The 26,459-nt window shown below is 41.9% G+C and overlaps 2 protein-coding genes across 11 annotated transcripts in view; one reads left to right on the top strand and one right to left on the bottom strand.

Moving 5' to 3' along the window:
• LOC117261010 (LIM and calponin homology domains-containing protein 1-like) overlaps positions 1-20,538 on the top strand; it is a 122,311-nt gene extending 101,773 nt beyond the window's left edge. For 6 of the 10 annotated variants that reach the window (XM_078169546.1, XM_033633192.2, XM_033633191.2 and 3 more), the window contains 16 exons: positions 520-1,003; positions 3,395-3,694; positions 3,931-4,036; positions 4,222-4,325; positions 4,427-4,532; positions 6,209-6,283; positions 7,387-7,415; positions 8,209-8,322; positions 12,799-12,891; positions 13,124-13,288; positions 13,446-13,540; positions 13,922-14,068; positions 14,640-14,735; positions 15,488-15,596; positions 17,429-17,531; positions 18,451-20,538. In XM_078169546.1, the coding sequence (XP_078025672.1) occupies positions 520-1,003; positions 3,395-3,694; positions 3,931-4,036; positions 4,222-4,325; positions 4,427-4,532; positions 6,209-6,283; positions 7,387-7,415; positions 8,209-8,322; positions 12,799-12,891; positions 13,124-13,288; positions 13,446-13,540; positions 13,922-14,068; positions 14,640-14,735; positions 15,488-15,596; positions 17,429-17,531; positions 18,451-18,476 (2,152 nt within the window). In that variant the 3' untranslated portion in view covers positions 18,477-20,538. The remainder of the gene's footprint in view (positions 1-519; positions 1,004-3,394; positions 3,695-3,930; positions 4,037-4,221; positions 4,326-4,426; positions 4,533-6,208; positions 6,284-7,386; positions 7,416-8,208; positions 8,323-12,798; positions 12,892-13,123; positions 13,289-13,445; positions 13,541-13,921; positions 14,069-14,639; positions 14,736-15,487; positions 15,597-17,428; positions 17,532-18,450) is intronic. The other 4 variants (XM_078169548.1, XM_078169547.1, XM_078169549.1 and 1 more) reach the window with 4 other exon arrangements.
• Positions 20,539-22,178: 1,640 nt separating this feature from the next.
• On the bottom strand, positions 22,179-25,787 carry phox2bb (paired like homeobox 2Bb). Its single transcript, XM_033632715.2, has 3 exons — positions 25,144-25,787; positions 24,335-24,522; positions 22,179-23,864 (listed from the first exon to the last, which is right to left on the bottom strand). The coding sequence occupies exons 1-3, from the start codon at positions 25,382-25,384 to the stop codon at positions 23,436-23,438; spliced, it is 858 nt and encodes a 285-aa protein (XP_033488606.1). The 5' UTR covers positions 25,385-25,787; the 3' UTR covers positions 22,179-23,435.
• Positions 25,788-26,459: the final 672 nt, after the last annotated feature.

The raw sequence follows: 26,459 nt of genomic DNA, 5'->3' as shown, positions 1-26,459 counted from the left end.
TCATTTCACAGTCAAATAGATGTAGAAGAATTATAGTTTGGGGATGTGGGCAGCACAGTGGTTCAGTGGTTAGCATTGTCACCTCATAGCAAGAGGGTTCCTGGTTCGAACCCGTGGTGGAGGGTTCGAACCCTGTGGTGGAGGATACAAACTTCCATGCAGAGTTTGTATGTTCTCCCTGAGTCAGCATGGGTTTTCTCTGGGTACTCCAGCTTTCTCCCACAGTCCAAAGACATGCAGGTTAATTGGTGACTCTACATTACCTGTACTTGTGAATGTGAGCGTGAATGGTTGTCTGTGTCAGCCCTGCGATAATCTGTCCTACTCAGACTAACTGGCCTTAGATTAGCCGAAATGACTGGTGTACGGAGGAGGAAGTCTTGGTCTGGATATCTGCTGGCTACAAATCCCTCGGATTATTGGCTCTTGCCTCCAGAGGGTTATCATCACCAGAGTGATAGACATTTTACGTAGCTGTTTTGTTTTTATCCTTTCTGTACCTCCTCTCATCTTAAACAGGGAGCGTCGTGAGGATGAGCTGCGGGACGCGTACAGGAGAGCCAGAACCCCAGAAGAGGCAGCAATCATCCTCCAACGTTACGCCCAACGTTTCTCCATCAGTGAAGCAGTCCTGGAACGCCTACACCTGCCAAAGCTCCTGGACCGCAGCATATCTGCTGATCCCTCCTTTCCCCCATCAGCTTTCCCTCTCTCCCTCTCCCTGTCCGCCTCCCCAACAACCCCAGACCCCTTCGACATGGACCCCAACGGGCCCATGAGGTATCTGCGCCAGCAGTCCGCCCCGGCTCCGAAGTTCACGTCCACACTGGAGGCGCGAATCGAGGAGTTTCCCAAAGACTCCTCACACCAGCGGCCTCAGATTCGCTCCCGCTCATCTGAGCCGCCATCCAACCGGAATCTGTCGCCCAAACCGGTGCCTTTGCTGACACCCAAGCCTTACTTCCAGTCACGACCCACAGCAGCTGACCCATGGCCCAGTAAGGTGAGACTGACTCTGAAGCACTTGTCACTTAGTAAAACTGAACACATTATTGCTGCTATAATATGCTTTACAGCATCCTCCAAATGCCACGTGGGTTGCTGCCTTTTCATGTGTCACAGTAAAATCTCTGCACTAGTATACACCCCACAATGTGAACTCTTTTTAGCTTCCGAACATGGTGATGATTAAGTTGTCTCCATACACACATGAAATGATTGAGATTTTGGTTAACCACAACAGTCCTGCAGTGGGCATGGTTGAGGTCTTGACCACTTTACATGTGGTTACATTCCCGTGTTGGCTGCCCTCCTCACAGACTGGTGGGTAAATTCCCCTCCAGCTCTCTTGGCAGTTACATTAGAATGCCACAGAACCACCATGGTGATGAGCCTGGCTGGTTTCAAGGAGAACGCAAGACATCCCCTCCCAGAAGAAGCATGTAATGTTTCAATTTAGCTCAAAGTACTCTCAACAGGATCCATTTCCTTTTCTTCTGGAAAAATCTCCAAATGGGAATTATTCAAAATGAGATCTTGTTTTTTGGTGTGGCGGGGAGGGAGGGGCAGATTATTACCAGACCAAATGGAGCACAGCACTTTTCTGGAATGTCTTGTCAGGAGTCTGAGCGGAGCCCAGCTTTGAATGGAGCCCTCTGTTCCCTATTGACTTAAGAAGTTGACAAGTAGGGCCCTCTCAATGTGAAGTGGGCTCCCAGTGGACAAAGAGGGCCCACACAGGCTGCTAGGAGAGGGTTGAGGAGGTGGAGGCGGAGGGGGGCAGACTGAGAGCCTGCATTCACCCAGCTCCACCACTGTGTCTTAAGTTACCGCTCACTAGGAGCTCCTCACACATACATTAGTGCCTCTTTGTCATAGAGGCCAGCATGGTGTTGTGAGCTAGATGAATAGCTAATAACGAACAGAGATGCGTGGCTGGTAATGACCACAATTGAGGGCACTGGGTTTGTAGGCATGGGGTTTATTTTAATGTCTTTGTTTATCATCAGTTAATTTTATTCACTACTGAAAATATTTTGAGCTATATATTTTTTGAGCCTGATTGTAGCAGAATTTCAGGTAATGTTTCACAAATATAAACATTTTTTTAATCTACTAAAGTTATATATTATCAGTTAAGACTGGAAAATGACAGAATTTGACAAATTATAGACGATATTAATCTGACACAGATGTAGACATACTCATATAGACTCAATTTTTATCAAATAATTCAAAATCGCTTGGGAGTAAACAGAATAGCAACCATTTCCATTTAAAGAGTCACCCCAGAATGAAAAATATTCATTTTTCCTCTTACCTGTATTGCTATTAATCAATTTAGAGTATTGGAGATATCAGCCGTAGAGATGTCTGCCTTCTCTTCAATATAATAGAACTAGATGGCACTCTCTTCCCAGAAAGCATGACCTGGTTACTTAAGATAATCCACAGACCTTGTTGTGAGCAGTTTCATGTAGGAACTATTTTGTTTCTACCAAACTACACCCACCTTCCATATCAACACACAGGCTCGTGCACATGGCAGTGCAAGATGTAAACATTAATGGTGTCCTCCTCGGCTGAGCTGTAATGTTAGCTAGCTCAGTGGTGCTAGATGAGTGAGCAGTAGATGCACGCTAGCAAAATACAGTTTTCAAATGTATTATTTTGAAGATAGACATCTCTACAGCTGATATCTCCAGCACTCAGCAACTCATTCCAAAATAATCTAGATCAGTGGTTTCCAGTTCGTGGGGTTCTGGTCCAAAAGTGGGTTACGGGTATATTCTGAATGGACCACAAGTGACTCATGAATGTGTCAAGTTTGTATAAAACACACTTTATTTTGACGTACAGTGAATTTCCAGCACTGTGTTTTTATTTTGAAGTACTGTTTCCTGCTGGAGAGTGAGTGACTAATGGACAGCTACCTGACAGAGACAGCAAACTAGGTTGGTGACACAGCCAAACGCCAGTATGACCCTGAATATATTAAACTGTGTGGACCTTGAACTAATGACTAAGGAGAAATCTGGACCCTGTGGCTGGACCAGTTTGGAACCACTGCTCTAGATTGACAAACAGCACTACAGGCAAGAGGAAAAAGATGTATTTTTAGGTTTTGGGTGAACTGTCCCTTGAAAGAGTCGGCCCATTGTCAAATTCAAATCCTCAACTGATCATGTTGTAATTAATCTGAACAAGCATCTCAGAAGTGGGCTGGATTATTAAAATAATGCCTGTATTAATTTATCATGATGTAGATTTTTGGGCAAATCATCTAACTCCAGGGCGATGTACTGTCTGAACATAACATCTGGTTACCTTTTGATGTTTGAACTCTGCAGTGCATTTTTAAAGCCAGTATTAAACCTGTTCTCTTCTGATCTAGACGGATGGTTTGCTCCGAGTCAACGGTGACATAGGGAGTGACGACGTTCCCGCCACGCCCGAGAGTCAAGGAAGAGAGTCTCCTCCTCATTTCGAGGCATCCCCTTCTAAAACCAGCAACAGCACTGTAGATGCTCCGTCGTCAGCCTCACCAACACACACCTCAACCAGAGGAGAAAGCCCCGTGTCAACAAAGGCCGAGGAGGCACCAAGTGCCACAGAGGCGGCTTCGCAGGACGTGCAAGAAGAGAAAGTCACTGAGCATTCGACGCCACCCAGCCGACCCACCTCACTCCCATCGGTCAGGATTAAGATCTTTTATAGCTGATTACAATAAAACCTAAATATAAAATCTAAAAGAAATTAAAAATAGGTAATCAGTGTGCCAGAAAGATTATTTAGCCAAGTTTATGTAACTAATGGGACTAATCAAGGCTGGGAACCTAAATTTTTGTGCACTGCATCAGCCTCTTAATTTCAGGCTTGTTTATGTTGTTTTATAACTCAACATTGAAACCATCTATGAACCTTTTATAGGAGCTGCAGAAGCCAGAAGAAAGCTTTGGAAAGACTGGGAGCCAGTCAGTAGCTGCTACAGAAGAGGAGACATCAAATGCTGCAGCTCAGCAAAGGTCACCTGCAGGTCTGAACAGCATGCCGCTATGCTGACCCCTTGTGGTCGCTCATAGTTTTGTCATGACGAGTCAAGGTTTATTATAAAGTGACCTCGACTTAGTTGAAAACGCAAAGAAAAATTGTCTTTATTTTTCTGTTTTTCAGATGATTTTTACAGTAGGGATAAAACGATGTTGTCATGTCTGTTTTCAGAAGCCAAACAAGAACAAAAAAAACCTGAACCATCAGGTCAAAACATTTCCAACCTTGTCCAGTCAGGAGTCAGCACGCAGCAAAGTCAGCCAGTAGTTTCACAGGTGAAGCTGCTAACCAAACTAATATCAATAATTTTGTCACCAAACATCCAAAGAAACAGTCACCCAGCCATCTAACAGATAATCTTTAAATCTCCCTGCAGGCGAGTGCTCTCAGTTCCCAGGAGTCGTCACTGAGGAGAGAAAATGTACCAAGCTTAGCTGCACCAGGATCATTTGAATATCACCCACCAAGGGAAACAACAGCAGGTTAGTGAACTCTTTACATCCAAATACCAGCCAGCAGAAGCTTTTCCATACATCTCCTTGGTTTCTCAGTTTGATTAGCATATCCTCCTTGCTGGCTTTTTTCCCTTTTGCTTTTCAGCCTGACACTCTTTCTGTTTTGTTGTAGTGCAAGATGTTTGAATCAGAGTTTAAGAGGCCTCCAATAATGTGATTATTTTGGCACCCTGCACAAACTCCTGCTTCACCTTTCTCATCTGCTCAACAGACAATAATCTCTAATTGGCACTTACACTAAAGTCCCCTGTTCACTTTTCTCCCAACAAGAACATGATTGAAAGAGGTTAACTATTGCTTTTCCACTGCTTTCTTTTTATTTTCTGTCTTTATTCTGACTTTTTGTCCTTCAAGTTAAGATTTCCTTGAAATTACAGTCAGGTAGAAAACATGCTGAGTTTTTACTAAATCTGAATAACAACCTTTTTAAAGTGGAAACAGACAACTTTTCCTCCCCCAGTGTTTCCAAAGCCTCTTTCCCACTACACCAAAAAAACACAAACAGCCGTTAACATCTGGCTTTTGTATTTTATGGGAAATTCACTCCCGAGACAAATGACTGCAGTAGTCACCTGTATTTATAATCTCCAGCTTCGATCTGTTTCCTTCGCTGCTGATGGAAGCAGATGGCCCGCGCAATGCAATGACAGGCCGCCAGAAAATACCGTTCATCTCCCCCCAAGCAGAACTAGAACATCATTCAAAACTTGGTCAGCACCAGGTTTGAAAAAGAGACTGAATAAGTAAAAGATATTAAACAAAAGTAAATGCCATAACATTTTTACTGGCTTGCTGCTTTCTACTGTTTACTAACCTGTTTTCCGGCCCATCAGATACGTCAGATGTGACACACCAGTAAGAAAAAACCACACACACTGAAAGGCACATTTTTCTCCTGCAGGGCCATGTACACGGCTCTGGTTGACTGGCAATTGGAAAAGAGTCTTTCACGTTTTAAGCAGGTTTTCCCATTTTAAAAAACCCCAGGTACACAGGCTAATTTTGGTGGGATAAGGGTACAAGTGGTATTATTGTTGCCGTCGCTGCTGTTGCAAAATCAACCACATCGCTTTTCCTCAGAGCCTAGCGACTACCACAGTTTTCACAGTTACTTCTGTTGTTCCACCATCCACCATTTTCGCTACTGGGGATAGTAACTGCAAAGAACCTGCATTGATACTCTTAAGTAACTGGGGATAGGTTTGGGGAAAACAAAAGCGCTGTTTGCTTGTGCCACGGTAGATGCACCTCCTTTGTGCTGTAACTCGAGCCCTTGTTTTCCCTTAAGATTAAACATGCTGGCACACAGAATTACATATTGAAAGCAAAGCTTAAGGAACCAATGTGAACCCAGATGGTGTCATTATGCTATAACCATTACACTGTCCTGTCAACATTATTTCATAATGATTAGGTAAAGAAAGAAAATGTCTGTTTTCACTTTAAAGACTTGATATTGTTCTTCCATTTACAGTTAAATTAATCTACAGTATTACAGGAGCAGAACTGTAAAAGCCTCCCCCAGTTCTCTGATGTCCATACCAACAACTGGTTTTGACATCTGTCTTTCCCTTATCACTCCCCCTCCCTCCTTTCCTTCCCTCCTTTCCTTCCACCCACACATTTTTTTTATTTCGCTATAGAGTTTGCAAACAGTGTCAGGTCTCCACTGGCAACCAGCAATCCTAAGTTACGCTGGGAGTTCTTCGTTCCACCAGGTAAACCCCCTTTGTTCGTCGGTGGAGCTCATGTTTCCGTCCCCGGGTGCTGAACGCACAGGGTTTCCCTGCCGTTTATTCAAGGGCTAGACAACAGCCCTTTAGTCCCATCTCTTGATTTTCACTCATTTCCAGTGTTGTTGATGATGAGAGACATAGTCTTTCTCTGTTGTAAATGTTTACAATGGTGTACCCGGGGTAAACTCCTCTGTGTGATGTCATGGTTAAAGAGTGTATGTTGTTTTAAGTCATACCAGTATCATCTTGTTGAGTAGGATGCACAGTCTCTCCAAAATGTCCAGTGAAGCAGGTCACCTACTGTATGACGGTTTATGAAAATCATAATGGTAACCTGCTTAATTCATGAATGATCAGTTTTATGTTTATGTGTTTATGTCAGTGTGCTTTACCTTGCTATACTTTCCACCAAAAGCTACATGAGGTCTGCTTCAACATCTGAATCAAAAAAAGTTTTAATTTAGAGCTTTATACATCAAAACATAAATACAACACAATGACTGAAGGGCAACAGAGTATGTTGCTTTTGGTGGACTGGTTTTACTGTCACTGCTTTCTCTCTGTTTATTCTTTCATCAGCATCTTTCATCTTTACTTCTCAAAGGGATAGTTCAGTTTGGAGAAGCAGCCAGGAGTACTGCCACAGAAACTATGCAATGTACTGCTTTGTATGGGGGCTGTAGCAAAACACATTTTAGCAAACTAAAAAAGTCAGTATTAATTTAAGTGTACGCTATATTGAGAATATTTTCACAACTTTACCTTGCTGTCAGACAGCACTTTCTGACAGGGAACTGAAAATGTTATCGACACTCTCTTCAAAACCAGACTCTATTGACAAAATCAGTAATTTTACCTTATAGTACCACTGCCTTAATTAGTTAGTTTGTTTGTGTAGGTCATACACTGACTATAGATGAGTACCTCATACAGCCCCACTTCAAAAAGTCTGAACTATCCCTTCAGGTTGTCAAACCAACAATTTGCTTGTTGTCATTTTCCTAAATATTTATCCCATTAAAAGGACTTTAATTTGATGTTAAATTGTATTTTAACTACCATTCTCTCTCACATTTCCTTTACAGAAGAGAAGGAGAAGGATCGCCGTGGAAACGTGAGTAAAAAGCATCATCTGACTACAACAGTATTTTGTGGTCAGACCCTGAAAAACCCTTTTACTGCTTCTCATCTGGCTTATCTCCTGGGTTACAGTAGTGTAGTTTATCAGACTGCATGTACACAGAGATAAAAACAGAAGTCAAATGCTGAAAACCTTCAAATGACTTAAAGCTGCAGATAAGATCAAGTTAAAATCAGCAGGTACCTTATAAAAAATCTTTCATCTCAATAGAAACATAACTTAGACCATGAAAAAGACTGCCTGCATCTTAAACTTTTATCATGTCTGAGATTAGTTTTTAGTGCAGTTTTGTGAACTCACTGTCGTACTACGACACTCTACTGCATATCAGAGGACACACAGAGCTGTTCATGTAGCATGCCAGATGAGGATGCTGTAGAAAACGGCCGAGACTGCTTTCGTTTTCATTTGAGCTCATCTGTCTCTTTCTCTGTCTTCTCTCTCCTTAGTAGGAATCCTTTGGCTAGCATTGGAGTAGTGCTGTTGTGGTAGACCAACTATTTCTGTCTCCTCCCTTCCCTTCTTCTTTTCCTGTGGTGGATGTGTGTGCTCGGTGTGTTTGATTGTGCGTGCGTGTCGGGGCCATATCAATTTAATGGTCTCATTGGCGTCACGGTTGGGTGAGATTGTGCGTGATTGTGTGTGAATGGTGGGCGGTTTGTGGGTCTGAATGTGTGCATGAACATCTGTGTGCCGTGCGTATTTGTGCATGTTGATGCGTGTATGTGTGTGTGTTTGTGTGTGTGTTTGTGTTGGGGTCTATCAGGTGTCAGTGCCGGTGTTGCCCCAGGCCAAGCGGGCTGACCGCTGGTCTTGGGACCCGGATGAGGAGCGAAAGCGTCAGGAAAGGTGGCAGCAAGAGCAGGAGCGCATGCTGCAGGTACACAGTATACCTCAAAGTGTAAAGCATGACGCATGAGTCTGCAAGGTCAGGGGTTCAGTTCCTTATGGAGGTTAGGGCGTAGAGAAGACAGTGTAGGATCAGGTGTAGAGCAGACTTTCAGTTGTAAGTATATACTGAGTTTCAGCAGCTGAGTGTACAAACAAGTCCTAGGGTAATAAGTAACTAGTTGAAGTAAACCACAGCCCATAGACAAAAAGATCTTTCAAATGAACATGTGAAGGTTGATATTTATGGCACCTCACACTCTGCTACAAACTGCAAAAATGTTTTAAATTGTTGTCTTTATGTTATTCAAACACATAGCTGACTTACAAGTTCAGCTATGTGTTTGGCAAGCTCTACGTGCTAGCTTTATTAGCCCATTTGCGCTATAGATGCAGTTAACATGATAGTTTGCTATGTAGCATTCAGCAGCTGCGACTTTTATCAGGCTATGACAACATGTGTGTCAAACTCACCAAAGGTGTATGTCTTGTGCAACAGTGGATAATCTTTTGCATGCATATACATAGTATACGTAGTAGAACAGAGTCTCTCAGGGCTTTCTGTTATTGACTATAATTAAACCTTTAGTCTCTTAATTGGCCTGGAGTTTACAATGCATCTCAATAGGCACAGCAGGTCAGTAGCACGGCCCACATGATTGAATTTGGGTCAGAAATGCTTTAGATTAAAGCCAGTTGCAGAGGCTGTATTTACCACGACTTGTTGACAAATAAGCTGCATATGAGTTAATGCATCAGTCTGGCATTATATCCCTGTAAGTACTGATTGGGTGATAAAAAGTAGTGTATAAAAAGATCTGTGGGCTTTTAAAGGGCCAGTGTGTAATATTTGGCATGGTTTATTGTCAATCTGAATCTGAATCTGAATATTCTACCCATTAATATGTTTATATAGGTGTATAATCGCTATAAAATAAAATTCGTTTGGTTTTCGTAGCCTTATAATTATGCTTTTATATATATGTATAGCAAGGGCCTTGCTTTAGAGAGGTCACCATCTTGTGCCGCCATGTATGTAAGGCAGACCAAGCGGACGATCCAGCCAGCCAGAGAACGCGTTTCGCCAGAGATATTGGATGAAGGGAGATACCCAACTGTAGGCTTATCCAGTGTTAAGAAAACGGTTACTCTTCCTGTCTCCTAAGTGGGCGTGGTTAGCTCTCCCTCCAATCAGAGCCTGTTCTCCCTCAAGATGTGTGGCTTGTGGAAAATGAACCCAATATTTACTTTAGTGACTACAGGGCGAAAGAATTGACCATAAATTGTGATCACGTTCATTTTCCTCATTGACGTCACTGAATCAGGAAGTGAGCTGAGTTGGGTATCTCGCTTCATCCAATATCTCTGGTTTTGCGTGTATAAATGAACCAACGAAGACAGCGGAAGGAAGGAAGAAGGAGGAGGAAATAGCAGAGAGTGTTAGTAGTTCGTCGATAGAGAGTAGTGAAAAGTTTTTTTAGTTATAAAGTTTGCGAATGGACCACACTTACCACGCAACAGGAGAGAATGAACCCGAACCGTCATCTGCGAGGAAAAGAAGACGCAACTTCACTCCTTGTGATGCACTCTCTGCTGCGCTTTTCCTCCTGATGATATATCTCCCCAACGATGGTAGCACCAAATCCCATTCTGTGCATTCAGCCTCTCTTCTCGCCTGCTCAGCATCAAACACATGGAGTTCCTCATCTGTATGCTCCGGCTCAAACAGGTATGGCTCTGGGTCTGTGTCCTCTACAAGAAACTCTTCAAAATCGCGTTCAAAGTCGTCCATTGCAGCTACTATAGTCCGGAGATATTGCTAGGCTAAATAAACAGCTGAGCTCTGTTTACAGGCTACGCTGTCAGTCAGTGTGCGGGCTGGAGATTGAGCAGGGAGGGGAGGGGGTCCCCACTCGGTGTGGTAAACAAGTATGTGTATGAAGTGTGTGTGTTACTCTAGAAGAGTCAGAGTTTGGGACGGAGTCTTTTACCCCCTGGAGTGTTACCGGAGTTTTTGGAGTGCTCAAATAAACTGGCCTTTTTCCCGAACGCTCCTCTGGTCTCCTGCTCATGAGGGATTCATTACAATATTGTAACATGGTTTAGATTTCTAAATAAATATTCACCTCGTCGCTAGATAGACCTACTCCTGAAAAACTCGTGCGCAAGTCTTTTTGTCCCTACAAGGTCACCGTCATTTACCCGACAGGAGGGGTGAGCTAGTGAGCCCTGCAATCTAGAATTTGACCACTGATGTCACTGTTTTCAACCCATTTTACACACTGGGCCTTTAACTTATCCCCAAGGACAGTTTTTTTTGGTCATCTAGTTAACATCAGAGCTGTCTTATACAACATTTCAGTGTGGGTTCGAAGTAGATTTTTAACATATAGTCAATAATAGCTTATAAATAAGGAACAAAAAGGTTATATGTAACCTTAATGTCCAAAACCTTTCCCTTGACCTTACTGTATAACATACAGTAGATGTCTGTCGGCACACTCCCAGTTTGGAGAAGCAGCAGGAGTGATGGGGAAGCAGTTAACAACTTCAGTTCCCCATATATGCTCTCGTCAAAGCCACCAGACTCCTTTGACAACAAACATAAGTTTGGTTCACTGAACATGGGAGCTGCTGGTTTACTGCTGCCTCGATCAGTTAGTTTGTTTGTGTTATTGTGTGACTTTGGTGACACATAAAAGGGTTCTTTTGTATACTAAAGTCATGCAATAACAGTAACAAACTCACTGGTCCAGGCACTGGTAGACCAGCAGCTTCTGTGTTCAGCAGTGTTAAATCATGTTTTTTCTCAATGGAGTCTGGTTCTGAAGAAAGCAATGTAACAGCTTCAGTTCCCTGTTGGAAATTACTGTTAGAAGGCAAGGTAAAGCGATGAAAATATTCCAAATATAAACTGATATTGATTTTTTCAGGTGGCTAAAATACGTTTTGTTGCTGACCCCTCCACAGCAGTACATTGCTTAGCTTCCACGTCAAACTCCAGCCTGCTTCTCCAAACTGGGGGCGTGCCGAATGACATCTTCTGTATGTAATACACTGACTGTGGATAAGTTCCTCATACAACCCCATTTGAAAAATCTGAACCCTTAAAAACCAGTTTTAACACATATGTTAAGCCACAAATTTGGATACTTTTATGTGTACCAAACCAGAGTGAACTCACCATGCAGTGACACAGTCAGCTGCTGTGTGACAGCCTGTGCTCAGCTCAGAATCAGATGGATTAACCACATTTCACTGCTACTTGCAAAGCTTGCCTCCATGTTTGTTTTATATTGAGCATATCCTCCTCCGAAGGCACACCCCAGCCACTCCTGTGCACACTTTGACCACTAGAGGGCGCTTTTGTGCAGTAGAAGAACCTCCGGTTTGGTTTTATCTGCTCGCTGTCTCCATCTCATGCACATAGACAGACGAGGACTTTGTCCAAGGTTGCTGCTGTTGCTGCTGCCCAAATCACCCTCTCTCTCCTCAACCAATCAGAGGTGCATCTCAGGTCCACATATTTAAATATTTAAAGGATTCATTGGTATCCATGACATACTGTACTCATCAGTAGTGTAATCCTGATAATAAATCTCAGTGATGAGTACAAATTTATCTTGTTCCCGGTTGACTGTTTGAGATGAGATGCGCTGAAATGGATGAATGTTTGGTGCATCAATGTGCTTGTTATCTCCCTGGTTGACTCTGTGTCGTCTCTGTGCCTTGATCTTGGTCTGCCATCTGTCTTGCTTAAGATGCTTTCTCTCTAAATCTTGGATCTTTATATTCTGCCTTCTTTTGTTCCTACACAAGTCTGAAAAGATTAAAAAAAATAGTATCATGTGGTTTGTGCTTGTCTAGAATAATCTTACATGTCAGCAGGATGTCATCTTTCCTGTGGTCATGTCACCCATACTCACTATGATAGTATTGTACATCAAGGAAAAACTTAAATTCAGTCATAAAAAATTGAAGGCGGCTTTTGAAATGGAGATTGTGTAGGAACCTCTGCATGCTCTACTTTTGCCTCACGTCCGCATTGCCTGCTTCTGGTCTCTTATGTTTGCTTTTTATCCCTAACACGCAAATATCCGATCTGAGCAAGTGTTAAGACACAACAGAGGAGTAAGCTACCTTTGCACTCACTGATGTCTCTAAGCCAAGGCTCACATTTTAAGTACACACTGAGGGAATCCCACATGGATGCTTTACTGAGTCTGCGAGTTATTCCAGCAGGATTTACAGGTCTCAGTACCTTTCTGAATTAAATCAAGTAGGATGCACCAGGAGAGAATTTTTTCATTGACTGATTTAGACTTAGACTCTCAGAGCCCTTTTGATGCCACATATGTCTGCGCATCATCTCTGTTTTCCTGCCAAAATATCCACCTGCAGAGAGTTTAGTCTTCGTTTTCGTTGAGGCTCTGTGCTGTATGTCATGTGTCTGTTGCCATGGTAACAGGAGAAGTACCAGCGTGAGCAGGAGAAGCTGAAGGAGGAGTGGGAGAGAGCACAGAGGGAAGTGGCGGAAGAGGAGAGGAAGTACCATGAGGAGGTGTGTGCGTGTTAATGCTTGAGGGTAAATGTTGGTAAATGTTGCGCCTTTGATGTGTTTGACAATTTGACGCGGATAATTTTTGACTGGATGAGATCACCAGTTAAATGTATATGTGTGCATGTGTTATTTTAAAATCAGAGAGAAAAGTGTATTTGCTGACTGATAAACTTCACCCATAACGGTACGTAATGTGTTGCTGATAACTCACCTAGTTCTCCCATCAAAACAGGAGCGAAGGATACTGGAGGAAACTGTAGCGCCTCTGACTCCCCGCTCCTCAGCCCTGCCCTCCCCCAGCCGAGGGGAGATCTCCTCCACCTCAGAGCCCCAGGACACCATCGTCCGTTCGCTGGCCGACTGGGAACGCAAGCAGGAACTGCTGGAGAGGCAATCGGTGAATGACTGATTACAGATAGTTTGTTAGAAGCATGTGTTAATTTTGTGTGAATTCAGGAGGGTGACAATTGGTTAGAATGACTTGAGTGGGCACAAGGTTCTTTTTTTGATTGGTTGTTCAGCTAACTGTTCCCTGTTTCTGATTGGACGCTCAGAGGGGGAGCACAGAGAATGTCGAATGGAAGCGGAGAGAAAACGACAGGACCAGTGACATCAGCACTGCTGACGACAGCATGAAGACAGGCAGAAGGTTAGTGTCACATTTTAGACGTTTTAAACTGGCATCCTAAGCAACAGTGACATAAAATGAGGCCTTAACGTAACAAGGTTTATTTCCAGTCATGGGAGAAACGTGTGTTAGAGGATGGAAACTTTAGAGAAGAATAAAGAAATAGATGTACCCCCTTATAACTTACAAAACGGCTCTTGTCATGTTTAAGTTTAATGTGTCACCTATATACTGTGCATGTCATTGTTTTGATTGTTGTGTATCTGCAGCTTTTCTCTCAGCTCAGCTCAATCATAAAATAATACTGTAGACCTTATTGGAATCAGTCAAGCAGTCAAATAACTATGCAAGCAAAAGCAGACAGTAGGATTAATTTCAACATGGCTTGTTTCTGATCCTCAGCTCGATGAGCAGCAGTCAGGTAGAGACAGTCGGTCACAGTCTACAGAACGGACAAAAACAGCCGACCAAAACCTCGACTCCAGTGAAGAAGCAGGAACAGCCTTCAGCAGACAGCAACAAGCCCAGCCGGCCTGCAGGAGACAGGAGGTGTGTGAATGTGTGTGAGAGGCCTTCAAGTCCAGAGCTTAATCACTTTCAAATTTGCATCCATTTGTCTCATATATAATGAGTTGAGAGTGTGGGGCACAAAACTAACCAAGCACAGGTTACAGCACCGTTATGCACCCATTATCAAAATAGAGGTTATCTTTCAATGACCAATAATGACTTAAAAAGAAGGTCCACTGTTGGTGTCATGGCTGTGAGATGTTTTTTCATTGGTTGGCTGTAAGAAGGAGTCTTTTAGTAACACCTTCAGTTCACCTGTTTGACCAGCAGGTGGCATGTTGTATCTATATTTCCCCCCCATATTCATCCTCAACATAAAGAAACAACAGTCTGCGACACCACAAATGTTTTAAACATTCATTTGAATCAGTAACACATAACTCTGCATTTTAAAGGATAGAGTAAGTGGATTTTGGCCAAACATTACTGAGTAGATTTTGGTTTTTCAGCTTGTTCTGTCTCGGATTGGTTTCATGTCTGACTGTGGCAGCCAATAGAGTCGCTGTAGCTGTGAGTCATCATCATGTTGCATGTTGCTGTCCATTTCCAGGAGTGGTCCCATTGACAATAACATGTGCCGCAGCTCATCAAAACCCCCCGCAGCATGTCCACCACCTTCAGACACACTGCCTCCAGCACCCAACAGGTACTGCATCACAAACAGCCCACACGGAGGGAGAGAGGGGGGGCGTTCTTCATTTCTGCATTGTCATTTTCTGCTTTGCTGCCTACATTTCTCCACCCGCCTCATGACATGTACCACTGCAGCAAGGACCAGTGGATGCAGTGGGAATTTTAATCCCATATTTGGAAACAGACGAGTTTTTAATTTGTTTTGTTTCAACGATTTCTTTATTTTACAGTAAAATGTGAACATTACTGCAAATGTGCTAGTTGTCTAGAAATCCAGCTGCAGTCCCAGGTCATTAAAATACAATTATAATCACACAGAGTGCACAAAAAGACATTAGACAGACCCTGATGAACATTACAGAGCAACACAAACAACAGCAAAGACATAGAACAAGAAGCCAACAGAGAAAGTAGCAGAGAGCAGCAACAACAAGCCAACTTTTCTTCTATTTTTGTCCACTGTAGTCCACTGCAAGGACAGAGATGATGCAGAGGATGAAATCTGACCTTAGGTTCAGGATCTGTCATTGTGTACTGTGAAGAGACTTGCTGCTACTTCAGGTTTTGAAGCGTCATTTCAGTTGTGACTTATCAGCATTTCTGTATCTCTCTTCCTGTCTTCCTTGATTTTCCAGTAAAACCATACACTGACAGATGACCAGCTTATCTACTCTGCGTTTTTCTTTGATATTCACAGTGAAAATTAATGTGTACATGATTTACAGTCCCTGTCATGGGTGTTCTGTCTCCCTCTCTCTGCTGCAGGTCTGTCAGTGGGAAGAAGCTGTGCTCCAGCTGTGGGCAGCCGTTGGGGAAGGGAGCGGCCATGATCATAGAGACCCTCAGTCTTTATTTCCACATTCACTGCTTTAAGGTCAGTGACAGAAGATTCAGTATTACTCTACGTTTTGTTTAGTTTTATATTTATTTATTTAATTTATAGAAGCACATGCTACTGTATTTAAACAGTGATGTGTGTTGTGTAAATGCAGTTAAAGCACTAGGTGGGCGATGATCTGTATCATGTTCTCATCAACAAATCCCACAAAAGGACAAAACACAACAATTAGCTCATCGTAAAAACATCTTATCTGTGTATCCTAAGCATATTACTCCATGTTATAGAGCTCCGTCATTGTACAAAAACTATTAGATGAGTCACACCAGTACTGAGGCTATAAATTAAGGCTGGGACACGATGTCATATCATAGCAATGTCATATGCTATCATAATACATGGGGATGATTGATGTGTTTCAATGAGACGTCCACATTTGGCCTTTGGTTAGAATAGATTTTATATGAAAAATAAAGATATGAGTGAGAATTACAATTCTGCAGTTCTTGAAAAGATCTTAAATAAAACGCCATAAAAATTCTTTCTATTTGAAAATGTTCTGTTTTATATCGGCCTTTATCCATTCAAGTGTACCCAAAACATTCTGTCAGACCAAGCGCACCCAAAGAGCCTCTGAGTGGACACCATCCCTTTATTACCATCGCTGTCTGCTGTAACCCTCCAACATCACAGGTCCAGTTGCATTGTGCATGTAACACCCCATAGCTCCCATGGGGTCAAAGACTGTGTCCCAGCCTTCATTTAAAAGCGTTGACTGGTATTAGACGGCATGTTCCATCATTACAAGGAGCACTTTTGGAGTCAGTGCCATGAACACCCTCCCTGTATCAAAACTTGTATTACTGCGCTGCTGAAACTAGTCCCAGAGCAAATTTACTATTCCTATTTTGCATGCTTTTATAAAAGATTATGAAAATGAAGCTAATTGTTTTTGACATACAGTATTTTTAAGGAATCATCTCTATATTTTCAGTGAAGCGAATGGCTTTTTACCTGAGTGTCACATTCAAGACGAGGAAGTCGTAAAGCTATGAGAGAATAACTGATTGATGCTTTTCGTCGTTTCATGGTGTTTGTCGCAGTGTTTCACATTAATTACCTCCACTGTGGCACCCATTTCGGTTTAATTTGTCCCGCCACAGTTTCATAATAAACCAAAAATATTTTCACACTTCTCATAGTAACATAAAAGTCAGGTTTTGCGCTGTTGCTTCAGGATTAGCCAAGTTAGGTAACGTTAACATAAGCTAACGTTAGCTGTCAGTCTCCTCGCTTATTTAGACTGACATATCCATCTGCTTGTCATGAAAAACAAGGTGTAACATGTGTAACATTATATCTAGCTATCTACCGTTGGCTAATTAGCTAACGTTATCACCAGTGGCTCTGACGATGAAACTATTTTTAGCAATGCTTTAGGAGCAAGTTGGTTTATCATGTAACATTAGACTGTTGGTAATTTAATTAAGTTGAAGTAACATTGCTGTTTTAAGCTTAATGTTTGTGTCCTTGACCTGCTCTGTGGGTGTGACTTTTGCCACGTCATCGCCATTCATATCTATATCATATCTATCTATCCTATCTATACAGCCAATGTATTTATGATTAAATTGTATACAAGTGGACACAGTTCTCACTGATCTAGCCTCTCAGTTTTCCTCTTATAGAGTGCCAGATTTTGCGTGTAGCTTTGAAATGTTCTTGGACCCCTGTAGAAGGTTCGACATCCATCCACCACAGTCTCACAAAATCCTGTGGGAACACAGTTGTTGACAAATATATATGTGTCTATATATATATATATATATATATATATATATACTCTGTTTCTCTCTCCCTCTCTTCAGTGTGGGGTGTGTAAGGGACAGTTAGGCGACACGACCACAGGGACGGACGTCCGGATCAGAAATGGCCTCCTCAACTGCCATCAGTGCTACATCCGCTCCCGCTGTGAGTCCCTCCACCCTCCTTTCTCTCTGCCGGCTGTCTCTATAACAGCGTTTCCATCCATCCATCCAAAACATAACTGAATTATGAATGTCAGGTTCTGTCAGCTGGTTCCAAGCAAATCAACCACCATCATGAATATAAAACACAACCACTAGAAATAAATACTTTCCTGTTACATAATGCTCATAAAGAGAGAGTTTAATCATTCTCTGATATTATAAAAAGGAGAAGGTGTTGTTGCTCCTTATTGCTTAGTAATGTTGGCCATATTTCATATTTTCACTGATGAATAAATGCAGTTTTTAATAAGGTGATGGTGTTGTAGTACCAGCAGTAAATACGCTGCTCATAAACCGGGTAGAAGAACAGACAAATATTTGTTTGACTTATTGTTTTCAGAGTAAACTTTACACTGTCTTATGATAAGAAATCAAAGGTGTATTTCAAAGGTTTCATTCTTTATTGCAGCCCCGCTGTGCGGCTGATAAGACGAGTGTATTTTAATATAAGAATCCGACCCGGTGCAGCTTTAATAAAGAAGTGTCAGACACAGTGAAGCTTGGCTGAGCGGAGGGACGGATCTGAAGCTGCATCAGGAGGAAGAGAAACTGGTGATGTAGTCAGGAGAGGATGACAGTAACTTTCCATCCTTTTCACCTCGACTGCACAAGAGCAGGAGTTCATACTTTGTGAAAGACACAGCTGACGTTTAAATAACCCCTCAGCAGCTGTTAACATTTGTGGATCAGAGAACCACAGAATCAAATCAGAGCCTCAGTCAAAAGACTCAAACGTCATTATCTCAAATTAGGAGGTTTTCTTTCATTAGAGCTGCATGCACTTGACCTTAAAATCCACAACCAGAACAATTGTGGTTTATAAAATTGTGGGTTTCCTTCTCTTTCTTTTTCCTTTCAAGCGGCCGGACAGCCAACCACGTTGTGACGCTCAACAGGAAAGCACAAGGTTCATGGAAGAAACCCTGTTTTTAACCCGATTATCTGCAAATCATGTCCTTCACAGCGTATCAGGATCTTTGCATCCTCTGCAGCTCAATAACCAATGAAGATTCATCACGGGGGCCAAACAGGGGATCTGGGGACAGTCACACGTATAAAAAAAATATATACTCTTCGTGTTTATGTCATCTGATATGTGAGTGAAATCAGGATTTGATTGGTCCACGTACCACCGCAGACTCTGTTTCATCATACAGCAAGAGAAAGAGAGAGGGAGAGACTGTTCTGGGGTGGCGGCCATGTTGGAAAGAAAACACAATAACATTAACAGATGCTTCAAACACAGGTAGGCTATTGTTAACCTCCTATACTGTCAGAGTGAACACACACAGAAAATATGGTGTTCACGTCTTGGTTAAGTAGAATCAGATTCTATTTTCCTGGTTGGAAAAAATGTGAATATTAATCATTTATTTCCATTTGATGGAAACGCAGTATATCATTTAGTTACTGACTCATTTTATCATTTAAGAACAGTTTTATTAATTTGGATAAATATCCTAAAACATGGAGAGAAAACTGAAAATGTGGTCAGGCAGCTCAGATTGGGTTTTCTTTTTAATTTCTCTCAACAGGCTGGATCTGCAGTATATTAATAATTTAATGCCCTTTTGAATTGAGTATAAATTAAAACAGAAATATATACAGAAACTTTCTTTTAAGTACAATAAAGGTCACTATAAACCCACTATTTAGATTCACAGACAGTATATACAGTTTTATCCTCTGGCCCTCACAGTGATCTAACGTCTCTTGTTCTGTGCTCCTGAATAAATTTAGCTTCTAATATAAACACATATTATGGATGTAGTTTCATCTTTCGGGCAATAACTCGACTCGTGAGCTGTTCTCGTGCTTTGGGGTCACGGCAGGTTGCTCCTCGGTCAGCCTGTCCGCTTGGAGAGTCAGAACTTTAATGTGCCTTAGGAAAGCAAGGTGATGCAGGAGAAAGAACACCAGCTGTATGGTGTTTTATTTCTCTTTTTTTATTTTCTTCTTATGGGTGTCGGGAGGGATTTGGCCAAATTTGAACCCTTAAACTGCAGACAGACTGGCTGCAGCCCTCCCTCACATCCCGCTTTACTTCGGTTGATAAGTACTGCTTATTTTACATTAACAACACCCTTAATTTCATATTTCCCCCCTCTGTTATTCCTCAGTGATTTGCAGTGATAAAAAACAGTGCAAAGGAAAAACAGTTGTCCTCTATTTGGAGAAAATATTTACTGCAGGGGAGACCATTGATTTAATTTTGAATGTTGTTTTATTCTAGAGAGATATAGACTTCTGTATGCTATTAATTGAGGTAATTTTGATAATTGCTCAGTGGTAGGATTCATTCATAAAATTAAAAATAGAAAAAAAAATCACCAGTCCATGTTACATCTAGTTAAAGCGCAGAGGTAATATGAACACTCATACCAGCAGCAGCAGTTGCACATGTGCAATATTTGGTTGGATGAAAACTAAAGATCTGTGCCGCCAGCTGGACATTTAAAGTCACTTGCTTCTTTTATTTTGGACTTGTATGAGAAGAGCTCGGTTATGTATTGTGGATGTTTAAAAAAAATGCACGTTTAAGCCTAAAACCAAATGATTTGCTGTATGAAAGCAAACTAGCAGCCTCCTCCTCCTCCTCCTCCAGAACAGCGTCCTATAGCCAAGCTTGTCCTCCGGGATCATCTCTCTGATCTACAGTATTTTTAAGCTTCTGTTCCGGTTGTGTATTTTCTTTTTTCTTTTTTTATCCTCATTTAGTTGCAGAATAAATCTCGGCTGAGTCTCTTATAGCGGGATCTTTGAGACGGAGCTCTTTATTCAGACGGTCTTCTTAACAGGATAGTTGGGGAATGAAACCTTTACGTCTGTTCTGTATTTATTGTAATATTCACCTGAACACTATCTGAAATATAGATTAATTTGATGTTTAAATGCAATGGCATTTATAGCATACTGTATGTTTATAAATAAAATGTTATAAATTAAAACTGTGGTTGTGTTTGTTATTTCTGCAATAAGAAGAAAAAAGATAATGCACGAGCTGATAGATTAAAAGCAGCGGAAGAAACGTGGTGAATAAATACTTAAAATATTTGATAGTGCAGATGAAATCGCGTCACTTTGTGCTTCAAATAGTGGTTTTTTTTTTTTATTTATTTATTTAGCCAGTAAGTCTCATTGAGGGAGACCTACAAAATCAGACGTCAGATAAAACGATATTATTAGCAGATAATAAGCTTAAAAACAGAGCAATTAAGAAGTTTAAGCTTCTATTAAATTCTGCACGTGATGTCAGATTTATCATTTTGGGTTAGGATTTATTTTAAGTCACAGGCAGATCCTGATACTGCTCTGTGCGAAGCAAGTGTTGCACCGAATTCTGTCACCTGAATATTTATTTCAGTTATGCGTAGCCATGTTGCCCAAACAGATGTATCCATTATACAAGTTCAAGCTGTTCTTCCGATTTTTTTACCACATAAATCTTTATCTAAAATGTATAGCACAAAATAAAAGCATAAAATGTGATGGGTGTAACCAAAAATTGTGACCCCAGAGGAACAGATTGTGTCACAAATGTAATGACAGTCGGTTTTACTGCAGGTCTGTCTTTGGAGCAGTTAAACCTCACCTGTCAATGTGTGGTCGTTATTTGTTGAACCTTTTTTTCCCTGTAGTTGACCTGTTTCCAAATTTAGAAATGAAATCAGTTTAATGTCGAGCTTTAGAATAGGCTGTCATCTCTTTAGAATTAATAATAATAATAATAATAATAATAATAATAGTTTTGGGTACCTGCGTAATTTCGTGCCAGAGTGCGCTTTGTTTCGGTTATAGACTAATGGTTTCCATCTTCTCTCCTGTTATAAATCTTTTGTTTCTACATATAGACTATAGAAAGAAAGTGAAACGGAAGTGGGTAAACTCTTCTATATATATTCCTGGGGCTTTTTGGCTGATAGGTGGGAACCACCAGAAAAAGAGAGGTTGATATACCTCCTTTATCTGTGCACACTCTCCATTATACCACTGGTTACACCATTATGGCCTGCGATGTACAGTTACTATGTAGTAATCATTTCTGATTTACAGTACAGTATTTTTAATGGTGAACTAGTAGAGCATGCAACGTTACATAAATGTAGGTATAAGGGAAGTGAGGTTAGGAAATAAGGGGGTCACAATTGGAGAATTTAAACAATTTATGCTGTAAGAATATTTTAACTGATGGATATATCCTCAGATACCGTCTTTTTTATTCCTCACATTCTCCTTTCTTGTAAAAAAAAAAACAAACAAACTGGCGCCTACATTACCCACAATGCAAGAGAGAAAGCTCACATTTGATTCTTGAAATGTGCATTGAAAATTGGTGAAATTATGTCAATTTAAAGGCAAATAGTTTCACCTTTTTTAGGACAAATGATTCCTGAGGCGGTGCGGAGCTGTCCGTGGTGCTGAAATCTGCGGCCTGTTCAAACGAGTGTGACCCAAAAATGACTGAGCAATCATTAAGAATTTTCTTTTGAGATCGTATAATTAAAGAATATGCAAACCTCTAATATAATAGCTAATAACTTTGTTCGGTTTTCTTATCTAACTGAAGAAAACATGACAAAAAAACAACTTGGACTATTATTTTTTTATCATCAACAACCATTTCAATGGTACACCTGGAAAACTATGTGCACATGTAGAAATATTTCCTTCTTAAATATAAGCATTCATTACCTACATATAAATAACTTTCAGATCCTGGACAAAACATGTCACATAATGCTCACAAAATGGAAGAGAAATCATTGTAAAATCAGACAAAGAGACAACATGCAAATTATATAGAAATAAATACAATGTTTGCATCCATTCCCCTTTTTTTACCCAAAATAAATTCTTCCGAGGGAATTTTGTAAAACATCAAAAAGACTTGTATGATCGATCTACGAGGGAGTATGGCCTATGGTTCAACTATAGGAGACAATAATACGTATTAACACTATACAGTTTGAGCCACAAAAACACTGCCGTAGAAAGACACACAAAACACACAGATTTCCTGTCAGAGGTGAACATTGCAGTAGTTTGTGCCTTTTTTTCTCGAGGAAATAATTGTGTTTATATCGATAATTTAAAGAAACTAAACTCTCAGCAGCCCTGGAAACAAAAAACAAACAGCTGTTAAAGAGGCTACTTCCCAAACAGCAGGTTGTGTTTATAGAGAGAGAGACAGGAAAGCAAAATGCGTCAGCGTCTCGGTGGATATTTGTTGTGTCAGAGAGCATCCTCAGTCATGGATATGAATCATCTCTCTACCAAACAAAGCAGCTGTTGAACTCTGACATTTAATGTGACTTCACGAGGCTCCTTTGCGCGCTGGTGGCACCGCGCGTTTCCGGTGCGCACACGTCTGTTTGCTCACAAATTGGCCACAAAAAATGTTCATCTTAACAAGTCACTTGATCCAGTGTTCAGTCCTAAATCTGTTTGTTTCCTAAAACAAGAGGGACATTTTGCTTTGGGATGAGATGTGTTGTCTTGTTCTGAATTTACGCATGTTTTTTTTCAGGGTTTCAGTCTTTAGACGTGACCGGAAACAAGTGGAAACGTTTCACCCGAGTTGCACTTGTTTTAAGAAAACAAAAACGATGTTATTATCAGACAACATGACTTGTCAAGATGGATATTTTTACAGCAAAGGTGTCAACTGACCACAAGAAACGACGCAAGGCATAGAAATAAAATAACAGGGTTGTCGTCTTCTTTTTAACTGCTTGTTATTGTCCTTTAGTCTGTCTTGGGCAATTGCTTTTCAGTCTCCGGGGGAAGAGGAAACTCATCTCTTTCCCTCTTTGCTCTGTTTTCTCCCCCCCGCTGTGAAGCTTCATTAGAACATGCTGGTCTTTACTAATGTAGCTTTGGCTCCGTTCTGTCTTTGCAAAGACGACAGTACGCTGGCGAACGGCCCGCCCAATGAGTCCGGGATAGAGGTGATGGTCCCCGGGGCGGTGGCCCAGCCTTGGCTCGGTGCTGTCACCCCCATGCCGGTGGACACGGAGGTCTTCACTTGGTCCACCTGTCCGTTCCCGGTGGTGTTGACCTGGCCTCCGGTGGGGCTCGGTCCGCTGCAGTTGGAGGTGGGCACGGGGTTCGGGCCCGGTCCTCCTGTGCTGTCGGGGTCGGTAGATTTAGTGTCTTTGCTGTCTTCGTCTCTGGAGTCGGACTTTTTTCCAGAGTTGGACTTGGCAGCCGCTGCGGCCGCTGCAGCTGCCCGCTCCTGCTTGCGAAACTTGGCGCGCCTGTTTTGGAACCACACCTGGAAAAATGAGAGAGGGTGCAAAAGTTAAATCAACATGAATGGCTGGTGTGTGCCAAAAAAAATCAATCACTGTTTATCGATAAATATTTATTGTTATTCGCTCCTAATTTTAAAAAGCCATGACGAATTAAGTCTCTTTGGCACAGCTGAGGTGAATTAACTCAAATCAGTGAGCTTATAAATGATGTTTAAATGTCTTAAAGTGTCCCTAAAGACAAACACCATCTTTATTTTGCGCATTGATGCACGAGTGTGTGTGTGTGTTAGATCGTGCCAGCTTTTGGAGGCCAGTAGTTGATCTGTCAAAGCTTTTATTTCACTAAAATCTATTAAAATTATAAGTGATTAAATTCAGTGTGTTAAAATGTTGTTTATTTGCATTATAAATCCACCCGTGCGTAATTGTGCGTAATCGTGCGTAATGGGAGCAGGCTGGCGTCTGTTGGAGAGAGCCGGTGTCTGTGTACCTGCACTCTGGCTTCAGTCAGATCGATTTTGAGTGCCAGCTCCTCTCTGGTGTAGATGTCCGGGTAGTGAGTCTCAGCAAAAACCCGCTCCAGCTCCTTCAGCTGGGCGCTGGTGAACGTGGTCCGGATGCGCCTCTGCTTCCTCTTCTCGTTCAGTCCACCGTGATCCGTGAACAGTTTGTAGGGAACTGTAAACGAAATAAAAATGTCACCGTTAGTGATCTTATCTGTGCGTGAGTGTGTGTAACAGTGATGTTGTCAAAGGGAAGTAAATTCGATATTTTGTATAAAATCCGGTTATGGATGCTGGGCTAAACCTTCCAATTGTATTACGCCTTTGATTACCTGTGAATTAGTTCTGAATTGATAACGCTGCTGACCTGTGATGCGGTTAATTGTGATGTTAAACTAATTGTTGCTCCTCAGATTGAGGCTCAAGTTTGAAAACTTGTCATAATGTTCCCATCCGCCCCGCTTGTTGCTACTGTAACTCCAATTCGGTGTCAATAATGAGCTTTAGTCTTTGGTTATCTAATTATTTTCGAAGCTTTATGTCTCATCGCAAAGTAAATAAATTATGCCTATCATTTTGGCAGCTTAAGATAATTCTGTTGGCGGTTTTGGGTGTGACTGGGATAGTATAACCCCGTAACCGAATTACCGCTTGCCTGCAATCGCTTCTAACGTGATAAATTCTTTCATTTGTGTAAGCAAATTTCGTTTGGTAAATACTAAACACATTTCCATTTTCAAATGCAATCAAGGCGTCCTATAATACGCCGGGTTGAGGCTCCGGAGTCGCTGCTTACCTGCGGCGTACGGGCTGCTCTGGTGGTCCCGCAGGGTCCCCAGGCTGCAGGACCCCGGCGTGAGGGACGGACAGCCGGAGGTGGCCCCGAAAGTGGTCCTGATGGGATTGTACTGAAACCCACTGGCTTGACTGCACGAGCTGAAGTCCGCATAGGCCGATGCCAAGCTCGTCGTGTCCATCCCGGCCATACATGACTCGTAGGCAGAGGAATTTAGGTAAGAATACTCCATTTTATACATTTGAGAAGGCTCGGTGGAGTTAGAAAGCTGCACTTCCCGGGAAAAAAAAAACGTCAAACAAAAACTACCCAAAAAAAATGGGTTAGAAAGTAAAAAAAATAAAATAAAAATGAGGAGGACGCGCGGTCTGAGTTGGGGGGGAAAGATGACTTGTTTGGTTTGAACTGGTTGGAAGGAGGCTGGACGGTGGGTAGATGTTCACTGCTCAGCGCCTGCTCCAAAACTGGCCTCCTTTATAGGAACCTAGCCCTGTTTTATGAAAAGCCCCCTAAGAGCCGCCTAGCCCGAGGTCTCTAGAGCATATAGTCCTCATAATAAACTTGGCTCTTTCCGCTTGGACAATAGCAAAGCGTTTGGTCTTATTGCTAGCGCTTTTTTACATGACAATAACTCATCAGTCTATTGGGCTGGCACTGGGGGCCCGGGCTGTCCAACCTCCCTATCATTGATCCCCTGCATCTCTAATTAGAATTTAATACCACGCCATTACGCACCCCTCCACCACCACCACCGCCGCCGCCGCACCCCCCTCCACCCCTCTACCCATCCACCCCACTCCTCTCCAACCACCATCTTGCCCTTTAATTCAATCACACCACTTGGAAATAATGAAAGTTGGGTGACGATTCTCCCTGATCCAATTTTCTCCAAGCTTTTAAGCCTTTTAAGCGACCGTATACCTTGGGCAGGATTTCACATAGTATTCCCCCTCTGCCTCCTCTCTCTGCCCGTCTGCACCGACTCTACTCTCTGTGTCTGACTCTGGTGCTCTGCACTGGAACAGCAAAACATGCTCACTTTAACAGGTGCAGAGACTGATTCTGTCCTTTAGGTAAGACGAATTTTAGAGGTTTAAAATCTCCTTTTTTGGACAAATAAAAACCTGCAGCTGAGGTGAAGTCACCTGTTTCATGTGTGACTGCTTTTGCACCATTTATGGCTCCAATAGTTCTGCTTTGTTTCAGGTCACTGCTTGCACCAAACCCCCTGAAACAAGACACTCAGATTTCTCATTTTTCTTTAAGATAAAACAGTGAATATAAGAGGCTTGTCCAGGTATTTGTCCCCACAGTGT

Source organism: Epinephelus lanceolatus, chromosome 7 (assembly GCF_041903045.1).
Source record: "Epinephelus lanceolatus isolate andai-2023 chromosome 7, ASM4190304v1, whole genome shotgun sequence".
Taxonomy (NCBI): domain Eukaryota; kingdom Metazoa; phylum Chordata; class Actinopteri; order Perciformes; family Serranidae; genus Epinephelus; species Epinephelus lanceolatus.
The sequence above is the reverse complement of the archived record's forward strand: the minus strand, read 5'-3'. Positions and strand labels throughout refer to the sequence as shown.